The 12,055-nt window shown below is 39.6% G+C and overlaps 2 protein-coding genes across 5 annotated transcripts in view; one reads left to right on the forward strand and one right to left on the reverse strand.

The window, feature by feature from the left end:
- LOC140268581 (casein kinase I-like) overlaps positions 1 to 12,055 on the forward strand; it is a 181,200-nt gene that overhangs the window by 106,384 nt on the left and 62,761 nt on the right. The window lies entirely within an intron of this gene.
- The window catches only part of depdc5 (DEP domain containing 5, GATOR1 subcomplex subunit), a 31,097-nt gene continuing 25,087 nt past the window's right edge, over positions 6,046 to 12,055 (reverse strand). For 2 of the 4 annotated variants that reach the window (XM_072363492.1, XM_072363493.1), the window contains exons 39-43: positions 10,246 to 10,415; positions 8,345 to 8,516; positions 8,189 to 8,249; positions 7,302 to 7,384; positions 6,046 to 7,217 (exon numbers count right to left, since the gene is read on the reverse strand). In XM_072363492.1, coding sequence (XP_072219593.1) covers positions 6,919 to 7,217; positions 7,302 to 7,384; positions 8,189 to 8,249; positions 8,345 to 8,516; positions 10,246 to 10,415 — 785 coding nt within the window. In that variant the 3' untranslated portion in view covers positions 6,046 to 6,918. The remainder of the gene's footprint in view (positions 7,218 to 7,301; positions 7,385 to 8,188; positions 8,250 to 8,344; positions 8,517 to 10,245; positions 10,416 to 12,055) is intronic. The other 2 variants (XM_072363491.1, XM_072363494.1) reach the window with 2 other exon arrangements.

Below are 12,055 nucleotides of genomic sequence, written 5' to 3' on the forward strand. Positions count from 1 at the left end.
TCTCACCAATCCACATTTATCACTATACTGGTCCCGCCACACAAGCATAAAAGTAAAGGGGAAACTTATGCTGGGCTAAGGCTCGTTGGTGGGATGACGCTAGTGAGGGGAGAGAGGTCCACACTAAATAACAAAAGCCACCCAGATATGCCACAGGCACACACACCGTGAATATGCAGGTCCCAGGGGAACACTGCCCATGGGAAGAAAAGGGGACACAGTCACCCAGGTCACCAGCCCAACCAACACTCTGCAACAAAAAGATAAAACACATAAATTACATACCCACATCGACTTAAAACTATAAACTAGGAAAATTATATCTAAACCAAACAAAATAGTGTTAATTGCCCAGAAACAACAAAGAAGTGTAGCTGACACAAGTAGCGTAATGTGATAGGATAAGGATTTATCCGAAGGCTCTCACTATCTAAGTAAGCCTTATTTAACCTAGTTTTGGGCACTACCTTCAATCGAAGGAAAAAAAGACAGAATCTAACGATTCTGGTATGTTAAATTAATAATAAATTATACTCTCATAGTCGCTACTCGTGAATTCTAGTTTTGTTGGACTCATAAATACATAAAAAACACAAAAACCTGGGGCATGGATGGATACCGGAATTATTCAAATAGTTGGGTTTGTTGCCATTTGAATTTAAAGGCTAACAGCTTGGATTCATTTATCATTTTAACAATGAATTATCTCGACACCCACCGCATACCGTCTGAAAAGTAAGAACAGGGCAGATCTTACTCTTAAGTCAGCTCCGAACCACAGGTAATTGCCAGCGGGTCCAAATGGGTCTCTTTCGGTTCCGCGTCTCGCAGCCTTCGTTGTGGGTGACTGTCGGGGACTTTAAAGTGACCTGGACCGGTCGCTCTCCTGCACCGGAGGGGCTTCTGGTGGTTCAGAAGACGAACGGGGTGGTGTGCAGGAATTCACTGCAAATAATGATAAAATTGTTCAAGGGTCTAGTTGGTTTTGGTTGCTGACCAACTTTGAAGAGATTAACTTAAATTCACAAAAGATTGATAAAAAGGTTGACAAGCTTAAAGCTGTCAAGGTTGGCTTTAAGCTTGTCAACTAGGTGAGCAAAAGTAGGTGATGACGCGTGCAGCAGCAGAGTTTAAAAACGTGCTATAAAAGGAGACAGGATGACGAACGCAAAACGTTTTCTTCTTTCTACTACATTCTTCTCTTTCCGTCTTTCTTCCGACCTTTTTCTTCCATCTCATCTTCCTCTCCTGCCATTCAAAGAGTGTCCGCAAGACTCTCATTCCATCAATTTTAAAAGTCTCTGTTCTTCATGATTCAGTCTTGACTCAACCTCTCTACTCTTCTTGTGTTCTTCTGCTCTGACTTTGCGTCGCGGTTTCCGGAGTTTGATTCGCGGAGGCGGGGCATGACGTAGGCTTACGCTACACTTTCAGCCAGTGGTATGCCTGAAACTGTTGTGACGTCTGCCTGGGCGTGTTTTGTAAAACGACCTATTCTGGCCGTAAAATTGTGGATTAAACAATGGAACCTGGTTTCTTTATTCCTTCATTTCATAAACATTCGTTCAGAGGATTCTGAAAACACCACGACTTGTTAAGATATAAAGGTTAAAGATATTATAGCATAACCCTAGGATATGAGGACATCAAAAACAATGTAACATGATGCTTATGAGTTTCAAAATTCACATGGCTATATGTAAAGTTATGACGTATGGATAACAAACCAAACAATGTCATCTTCCTGTGTTAAACATGGAATACAAGAAGAAACAACAGGAAACATTGGTTAACAGTTGCATTACTTCATATAACTGTCAAATATCATATAAACGTTGTTGGCTTCGTTTACGGTTAAACTATCAGTATTACGGACCACTAGGGGGCAATGTGGCTCCATAGGCTATTTGGTAATTTTTCTAAATAATGACTTCTTCGGTATTCTTCCACGTGTCATCGTGCAAAAGGTCTTAAAATGCAGCTCCCGATTTCATTGAGAACCCAAGAGAACTTGCACAAAGATATAAAGCACATTTAATACAGTTTCAAGATTCAGCTGAAAGTGAATCTGGGTGAGATCCTTTTGAGAGATCCATGCAGTGACTGTTTCTGGCTTGTATCAGAGTCAGGGCAAACTGTCACCATTGTTTACTTTGACCCAGATAGGGTCAGAAGTGTCCTGGTCTTATTTTCTTCAATACTCTGAGTATACTCTGTTGTTTGTTCAGCTTAGTTAGCACTACGTCATTAATGCATTCTCCTAAATTTATGGCACAGATCTGTGGAAAGAGGGGCTGAGAAACTCCCCCAACATGCTTTCATGGGCCGAAGGTTGGTGTAAATTTCTCTTACCTGATGTAGAAATCCTCCATCTGGAATTTCCACACTGACCATCCGCACAAAAGAATGTTGGAGTAATTTAAAGTCTTAAGTTTGTATTAAATTCCACACTTGACTTTGCTTCAGAAGACAAATACAAACTCTACCAAAGATCAAAATACCACCTGTTCTAACTAATGTTTATAATACAAAATTTGATTGATCAAATCAACCAAAAGAATGTAAAAAATCAAACAAGCAGGTATAAAACAGAATCAAAATATACAACTGCAAACCAAAAGTAAACAAAATTAGGATAGAAAGTAGAAAAAAAATCATAGCCAACAAAATAGCCACCTGTGCCGCAGACAGGGGTCCGAACAGGCTGCTGCACAAGGCAGACACCAGGAAAAAAATAAAAAAATCTAGTGGTGGCACATGGCAGAGGCTATGCAAAGCAGATTAATCAATCCAGCCAAGTAGTAGGAACGCTACAGCAAAAACAGAGACAAAGCAGAAAGGAAGCAGCCGAGAGACAAAACAGCAGCAGTCAACTGATTATGACTCCACTCCAGTCACAGATGGATCAGTCAGGCTGTTGGGGTAATCTAAAAAAGATTAAATTTTGGCACCATTATCACAGAGCTGAAATTATGTGTTCAGGCACTGCAGTAGAAACATACAGAGTTGAATGTATGCATGCAACAAGCGAGAGATGGGAGAGAGCGACCCACGCTGCTACCGGCATTTACCTGCCACCATGTTAGTGTCAGCAGTAAGGTACCAAGCAGTATAAAGCAGCGTAAAGAGCGGACGGACACTTACCACCGCAAACTTTTACATGTGTGTCTATCAGAGAATGCTGTAACCAGATTTAATGAGTTGATTTCATCATCCTTTTCTTCACTGCCATGTGCTGATATGACAGAGGACGGCTACCTAAATTTTACTCCAGTAGAACTTGACTCTCTTGTTGACAGCACTATAGCTTCAATGCGTACAATACTGGACAATGTTGCCCCTCTGAAAAGGAAGGTAATCAGTCAGAAGAGGTTGGCTCCTTGGTATAATTCACAGCTGCGTGCTTTAACACCTTGACCTAATTATTGACCTGTATCCAATCTCCCTTTTTTGTCTAAAGTTCTTGAAAAAATAGTTGCAGTTCAACTTTGTGATCATTTACATAGAAATAATCTGTTTGAAGAGTTTCAGTCAGGATTCAGAGTGCATCATAGCACAGAAACAGCACTGGTGAAAGTTACCAATGATCTCCTCTTAGCCTCTGATAGCGGACTTGTTTCTGTGCTTGTCCTGTTGGATCTCAGTGCTGCATTTGATACGATCGATCACAGCATTCTGTTACAGAGACTTGAACATGTTATTGGGATTAAAGGAACTGCATTAGGCTGGTTTAAGTCATATTTATCTGATAGATTCCAGTTTGTTCTTGTAAATGAGGAATCTTCCTCACACATTGAAGTAAGTCATGGAGTTCCTCAGGGTGCTGTGCTTGGACCAATTCTTTTTACTTTGTACATGCTTCCATTAGGTAACATTATCAGACAGCATGGCATAAATTTCCATTGTTATGCTGATGATACTCAGCTGTACTTATCTATGAAACCAGATGAAACCAATAGGTTGGTCAGACTACAAGCCTGTCTTAAAGATGACTCAGAACCGTCTGCTTTTAAATTCAGACAAAACTGAAGTTGTTCTCTTTGGACCTGAGCGCTTCAGGGAGAAATTGTCTAGTTATATAGTTACTCTAGATGGTATTTCCTTGGCTTCTAGTTCTACAGTGAGGAACCTTGGAGTTGTTTTTGACCAGAATTTATAATTTGACGCACATATAAAACTGGTTTCTAGGACTGCCTTCTTTCACCTTCGTAATATTGCTAAAATCAGGAACATCCTGTCTCAGGGTGATGCAAAGAAACTAGTTCATGCATTTGTTACTTCAAGATTGGACTACTGTAATTCCTCATTATTGGGCTGTCCCACATATTCTCTGAAAAGCCTCCAGCTGATCCAAAATGCTGCAGCCAGAGTTCTGATGAGAACTAACAGGAGAGATCATGTTTCTCCAGTTTTAGCTTCTCTTCATTAAATTCAGAATAGAATTTAAGATTCTTCTCCTCACATATAAAGCTCTTAATGACCGAGCTCCATCATATCTTAAAGATCTCATTGTAAGATATTTTCCTAACAGAGCACTTTGCTCCCAAACTGCAGGTTTACTTGTTGTTCCCAGAGTTTCTAAAAGTAGAATGGGAGGCAGAGCCTTCAGTTATCAGGCCCCTCTCTTGTGGAATAAGCTGCCAGTAAATGTCCAGGAAGCAGACACCCCTTCCACTTTTAAGATTAGGCTTAAAACTTTTCTTTTCGATAAAGCTTATAGTTAGGGATGGCTCAGGTAATCCTGAAACATCCCATAGTTAAGCTGCTATAGGCTTAGACTACTGAGGGACCTCATCTGTCACACCTTTCCTCACTTTGCTCTCTTTTTCCCCGTTTAATTTCTCAAATGATTTTATGTACACTCCGGCTTCCTCCCACCATCCAAAAACAAGCATGTCAGGTTAATTGGTGACTCCAAATTGTCCATAGGAGTGAGTGTGAGCATGCATGGTTGTTTGTCTCGTTTGTCTCTATGTGGCCCTGCGATGGACTGGAGACCTGTCCAGGGTGTACCCCGCCTTTCGCCTGATGACCGCTGGGATAGGCTCCAGCCCACCCGCTACCCGATTAACGGACTGTCGGTATAGAAAATGGATGGATAGATTTTATGTACATGTGACATTATGTTTGATAAAGCTTATAGTTAGGGATGGCTCAGGTGATTCTGAAATATCCCATAGTTAAGCTGCTGAGAGGCCTCTTATTTCACACCTTTCCTCACTTTGCCCGTTTAATTTCTTAAATATATATAGATATAGATAAATAGATATTAAGTAGATTTGGCATTATTTTTGTCATTAACTTGTGTTTCCCTGTCTCAACAGGTATCCTTTGAATGGTGTTATGGTCTTTGTTGTCCCCTCTTTTCTGTCTTCTCAAACCCCAGCTGGTCGAGGCGGATGGCCACCCTTCCTGAGTCTGGTTCTGCTAGAGGTTTCTTCCTGGTTCTGGTTCTGCCAGAGGTTTCTTCCTGTTAAAGAGAGTCGTTTCTCTCCACAGTTGCCTCAGGCACGCTCAGGACGGGAGATTGGACTGAAGACAAGTTTTGGTGCAATCTGTTGGTTTCCTTAGCTAGGATATTGTTTTTGAATTGGCTCTGTATGTATGAATTGGACTAATTTTGAATTTAATTAATTGGATTCTTATTACAATGAACTGAATTCCAATTGGCTTGAATTGGACTGTAATATTGAAGTGCCTTGAAGTGACATTTGTAGTACTTTGGCGCTATATAAAAAAACTGAATTGAAGAGGATTCCAGTGAAAACCTGTGAAGCTGGAGTGAACTCTGTGCCCAAGAGAGTTAAGGCAGTGCTGGAAAATAATGGTGGCCACACAAAATATTGACACTTTGGGCACAATTTAGACATTTTCACTTAGGGGTGCACTCACTTTTGTTGCCAGCAATTTAGACGTTAATGAGCGTGTTTAGTTATTTTGAGGGGACATCAAATTTACACAGTTATACAAGTTGTACACTGACTACTTTACATTGTATTAAATTGTCATATCTTCAGTGTTGTCCCATGAAAAATTTACAAAAATGTAAGGAGTAGATACCTAATGCTTTTTGACTGTATATGAACTGTTGTCTACGACTACTTGAATCTTTGCAACAGAGGTGAGACGTGTACATGGCATGACCGTCAGAGCTACCCTACACAGGTTAATTAGAAATATACCATGTTGGAAAAAACAGTTTTATCTTTTAACTTAATGTTTTGCATCTCTGTATGAAAAATCAGGATCAGAGACCCAAGATACTTTTCACAAACCATGACCCAGCTGGGCCAGCTGTAACGTCGTTGCAACATTGTGTTAAGGTTTGTTTGTCTGACATCTTTACAAAAATGAAGTACTAGTTTAAGCTAAATCTGTTGTGGAGGTTATTTTGCTAGCAAATATGTCTTCAAAAATGTAAGCATATTTCCAAATTTGATAAATATATATATATATATATATATATTTTACTGTCAAGACCATCACTTTTCAACTGAAAATTGAAACACAAAAAACAAAACAAGAACAATGGAATTAAGGGACAGGCATCAAATGGTCACACAACATTTCCTCAAAGTTCCTCCAGACCTCTCGGGTTAAATAATAAACACATGATTATACATGGCAGAGTTAAACGTGACCGAAGTGACCGAAAAAGCAAACGGTAAAATGAGGAAGTAATTTTTTTTCTCTTACCAGGAGACTAGACATTCAAAGAAAAAAATAATACAACCTCACATTAAAATTAAACAAATATTACTGTTGATGTAGTCAGTATATTTTAGTTATTGTTGCTGTCAAATGTGAGGCTTCATACAGCAGTAACAATGAATTTGCATAGCTTAGCACCTGTCAATGTGTACATGTGAGCTCAATCCTTAAGAAAAGATTGAATACTGATCAAAAGTCTAACATCAGTCAGGGGGCACTAGCGTTCATTTTCTCTTGGCAGCTGTCCCAGAAGTTTAGCAGTCTGTTGTCTTTGTTGGAGCAGAAATCGGTGAAGTCTCTGAGCAGGCGGTCAGCTAGCCTCTCATCACCCAGCACACCAGTTCTCCAGGCTTTGGTCAGCATGGTGTTGTAGGCCCAATAGTAGCCCACTCTCTCCTCACTATTAAAAAGGCCTTGAGTGTTGGAAGTGGCAGAGTTTCTGCGCCGGCGTTGCTGCCCACTGGAATACTTCCTCCTGGAGTATGGCAGCTGCAGGAATACAGTTCCTGACAGAGATAGAACAAAGTGAAGCTTGTCAATTTCCAGTTAACAAAAGGCAGTTTGTATTTTAATACAGTGACGTTCCCAACCTGTAACATGGATGTACTGAGGTCTGTTCTCTGTGGGAAAATTAAAAGTTGATGCAGAAAATTTGTCATGCACAAAGCCAAACCTGGTAGAAAGAGCAAGAGAAAACAAAACAACAGGTCAAAGAACAGAGTTCTGAAATCCACTTCAGTCCCTAACTTTAAGGGAAATTACAGGGCATAAACATGTTTTACATGGGACACAGCATGTCAATAAAACAAATCAGGTTAAACTTAGTAACTTGTAAATCAACAAAAACAATAATAATCCAAACTTTCAAGAGTTTGGTCAGGAACAAGCTTTGCAGAGGCCCATTTCCCAGAGGGACCACTCCACATGTAAACAGCAGGACTCATCTCAAAAACAAAGTAAAATTAGTTTAGCTTGGCACAGCAAACAAAACTATGCAAACTGGCAGCTTGTACATAGCATGTACTGTATATAAGAAGTATGCAGAAGAATGTAGCTACGGGGACGTCGGGCACTGGTTTGTAAACTGCTATTTTAAAGCCTTAAGTTTGGTATTTGGCTGTTGTGTCATTTTTTTCCTCCTTCTTCTTTATATATACATATAAAACTAAACTAAACTTAGTATCATCACTTGTTTTAAATTTTGTCTTGAATGTTTAACAGTGCCTTATGTCAAACTATAAAACTGCATATTTTTATAGTCTTTCATCACTGACTGCAGTCCCAAGATAGAATAGAATAGAAAATAGAAAAATACTTTATTCATCCCCCAGTGGGGGAAATTAAAAAAAGATGAACTACTTCATAAATACAGTAGATAGTAGAATTTAGCTCATAATTAAACAGTCATTTAAAACTGTTGCATGATGATAATTTTCCTACATAATATGATAAAGAGTCCAGATACTAAAACAAAAACCTGTAAAGTATGGCCTCCTGAAAAAGCTGCATCCTGTCCCAGTATGTCTCTGGTTCGAAACCTGTTTGATGTCAAAGAAACAAGCAGATGTAATTAGGAGTACAGTTATGCATACATTTAGATAAACACAAAGTATTCATTTAGAGATGACTGCACCTTCAAACAGGTTATCACTGTTGTTCTTCAGCAGACAATGGATGTTGAGAGGGATGAAAAGCTGGGCTCTCAATGGGTCTCCATACAGATAAGATGTCAGTGCAAAAGGAACCTCCAACACGGGTACCAAAAGGAAGCCACAGGAGGCTGCCTTCCTGTGCCATCCTTGAACCTGATAGAAAATAACTAGTTAAATGCAAGAAGTTTGATGTGAAAAGTTATCTCTATACATATATACACAATATATATATCCCAGTCTGGAGGTCACCGGCCCGAGTACTCCGATTACCACTGGTACCACTGCTGCTTTTCGACTTCCACCTTCAGCCCTTGCTTCTCGTGTTCCTTCCCCTTGATGTTCCTGTCACTTGGAATTGCATCGCTAGGATCACTGCAGTTGTGGTGTACATCAGCTTATTGGTTTCTGTGATGGTCCCAGTAGGTATAGTATGCAGTGCTGCATTCACACCTTCTCGGGCTCCAAGTATCTTGTGTTAAGGCTATCAGGGCTTTCTAATGGAGCTTGGTACCCATTCTTGAGTGGGGATGATGATTATGTATCCCTCCTGACCTGTCGTCCTGGCTCCCCCTTGCTGTAGCATCTTTGTTTTACATATACATATATACATGTACAAAAAAAGTATGGAAATGTGTGTACGATCGGTTGTTTCTTTGTTGTAACAATGCTTCTTGGCAATAAATCTTAGACCGTTGGAAATCCTGTTTATTTCTGCTCAAATGGTGCCAAATTTGTAAGGACAATACATTTATTGAGCAGCAGAGATGAGTATGTGGGTTGAGCCCATGAAAAACTTGCCAAATGTTCTCAGTCAATGCCAAACAGCTTATTTGGCTATTGTTCGGTGTTGTTTATTGGAGTGGATGATTGAGGTCTGAAGAAACAAAACATTCTGATTATCAGCACCTGGGGTACCAGAAAGTCAAAGAGTCAATAGTAGAATAAGCAGATATATTCATAACCTATATATCTAGGTTGTGTAACATTAGTGTTTATATTTTTTGCTTTAGATTTTGCTTTCAATAATCTAAATAATACTACAAAAAATTTAAAACAAACAAATTAAATAAAGTTGCCATAAATCATAGCTTGGGATTTCACTGCTGTCACTTTGGAGGTTGAGATGGTGGACCAATCAAGTAAATGCTTGCCAAAAGCACCAGCATTGTTCAATTTGGCAAGCAAGATGTTTTTCATGGCAATAAAAAATCTATGTTTCACTGAGATAAAATGAGCTCCGCTTTCCACTAAGCTATGAGAAAGTTATCGATGTGTCATACTGTAAGCTTAAGGAACATGTATCATTATTTTTACAGTTTTTACACAGACTTCCAAGAAGCAATGGTAAACAGAGCAAAGGAGGGGCCGACTGGTGTGCAGATGTACACTAAGCACTCATTGTGATTTGATAAAATCTAAATATATATGTATATCTATAGATCAATAGATACTTTATTGATCCCCAAGGAAATTCAAGCATCCAGTAGCAGTAACATAACATACATTGAAAATACATTAGAATTAACTGGGATTATTTGATTCCATAGGCCTAATTTGACATGTATGCACACAATATGACACGCATGTGGTTCATGGGATACATAGCTCTGCCAATGAACTCACTACTCCACTACTCACTACTGATCCCCAGGCCACAAAGATGTGCTGACATTTGCAGCAAGCACAGTTGGCTTTCCAAGAATGTGTTTTGACGAAAGTCTGGTGAAATATAGATTAAAAAGTAAAGATCATAGCAGACTATGGTCTGATTTTGCTTCTGAAAAATATTTGAAGGTATGTTAAACTACATACGCTTTCTTGAGTTGTGAATAAACAGTTTAGCAAAAGAAAAAGGTGTATTTGGGGTGGAACATCTGCATACCATCTCAAATAGCACTGCAGCAGTGACAGCCATCCAGTGCAGCTTGATCTCAAAGGCAGCGTTCAGAGAGAAGTTGCCGTGGTAATAACAGCTACACCATTCTGTTCGGTCACTGCGGTTATTGACGTCCACATCCAATGTGACTGTCTTCTGCTCTGGAACCGTAGCAGCTGGGGGACAGACAAGTAGACAGGAGGCAAGGGAGTGAAAGAAAAGGAAGAGGACAGCATGATGGGCAGACATTCAGAGTAGTGATAGCCAGATGGATACACAGTGCTTGGAGGCAGAGGCAGCGATATTTTGGTATATTTAGTGATCATCTTAAAGCCACTTAATTGAAAAATAGTCTAGGTGCGAGATAGCAAAGTGAGAAAGATTAATATTGCAAAGTTGTTGCTTTAAGAATGAAAGCATTTTCTAATATGACGGAGTTAAAGGTATAATTGCAAGCTTTCAATGGCTGAATGAGGCAGTAATCAAGCTGAAGCACTGTCACAACATGCTAAGCTGTGAAAGTGCCTTTCTACTGAAACGCAAGGAAGGCGACAGGTGAGGGCATTGCACACCACAGCACTACTGAACCACAGCCACCAACACCACAACATGCACTGAAACATTGCTTTTATATCAGCAACACACCTGCAATGATTGGGCCCTGGAGGTGGATCATTTTGATCACATTAGCAATGAGCCATGATCATAATACAATTATAGACACTGCATGCACCAGACAACACACCACCAGCTGTTCAATGCAGATCTGCAAGCCACTGTAAGGAGAACTGAGCTCTGTATCTGTGTCACACAACAAAGAGATGGTGATGATGGTTATTTTGAACTATATAAAGATGCCACAAAATGTAACAAGAAATCTGTCTGTGGTGAGCAAATAAAAAAATTCTGAAATTTAAACTCAGGTTAGGATCGCAAATGTTTTTGGTGGTTATCTGTGTGTGTGTGTGTTTGTGTAGGGCTCAGTGTATACTATAACTGTCTTTAATATAGGGATGTATTGGTGCTTATTCTACATAGCATGCGTTTATGAAATTCAGAACATAAAAGCACAGATTTTTTTCTTTTAACATGTTTTACACTGGACTGTAATTTCCGTCAGATAGTAGTAGCCAATCACAATCAGAAAAAGGCAGCTAAGGACAAATTAAAACCAGTGCCACAGCTCTTTTAAAAAAAAAAAAAAAAAAAAAAAAAAAAAAGCACTTCCATGTTTCATGGCTCAGTGTCTTTTTACACCATTTATTCATGCCACTGATTAACATTTACCTTATGTAATTACTTATTCTATTACATGTCAAGGCTCAGTAGGACAGCTAATGATGAAACAGATTCATTAGGCCAGCTAGCTCAGGAGGAAGAGCAGTCGCCCACCAATCGGAAGGTCGGTAGTTCGACTCTGGCTTCCCCGGCTACATGTCGAAGCGTCCTTGGGCAAGACACTGATCCCCCAGTGTATCATTGGGGGTATGAATGTGTGTGAATGATTAGAAAGCACGTAGTTATATCCTAAGATGTGCTGTATGAATGAATGTGTGTGAGTGGGGTGAATGCGGCATGTAGTGAAGCGCTTTGAGTGGTCAGTTAGACTAGAAAAGCGCTGTACAAGTACAAGTCCATTTACCAAGTCCATATCCCTTCATTCTAGAATTTTGAGATATGTCAGTATGTCAACATATTACCAGTTATAGGACTCTTGTAGGAGTTTTGTTCAAAAGGCAAAATATACTTCTGTAATACATAAATAATCAGCAGAGGTGGTGGAATAACCAATTGGGACCTCTGCTCTTTGTTATGG

The sequence above is a fragment of the Leuresthes tenuis genome, unplaced genomic scaffold, assembly GCF_036924035.1.
Source record: "Leuresthes tenuis unplaced genomic scaffold, fLeuTen1.0.hap1 SCAF_14, whole genome shotgun sequence".
NCBI classification, from domain to species: domain Eukaryota; kingdom Metazoa; phylum Chordata; class Actinopteri; order Atheriniformes; family Atherinopsidae; genus Leuresthes; species Leuresthes tenuis.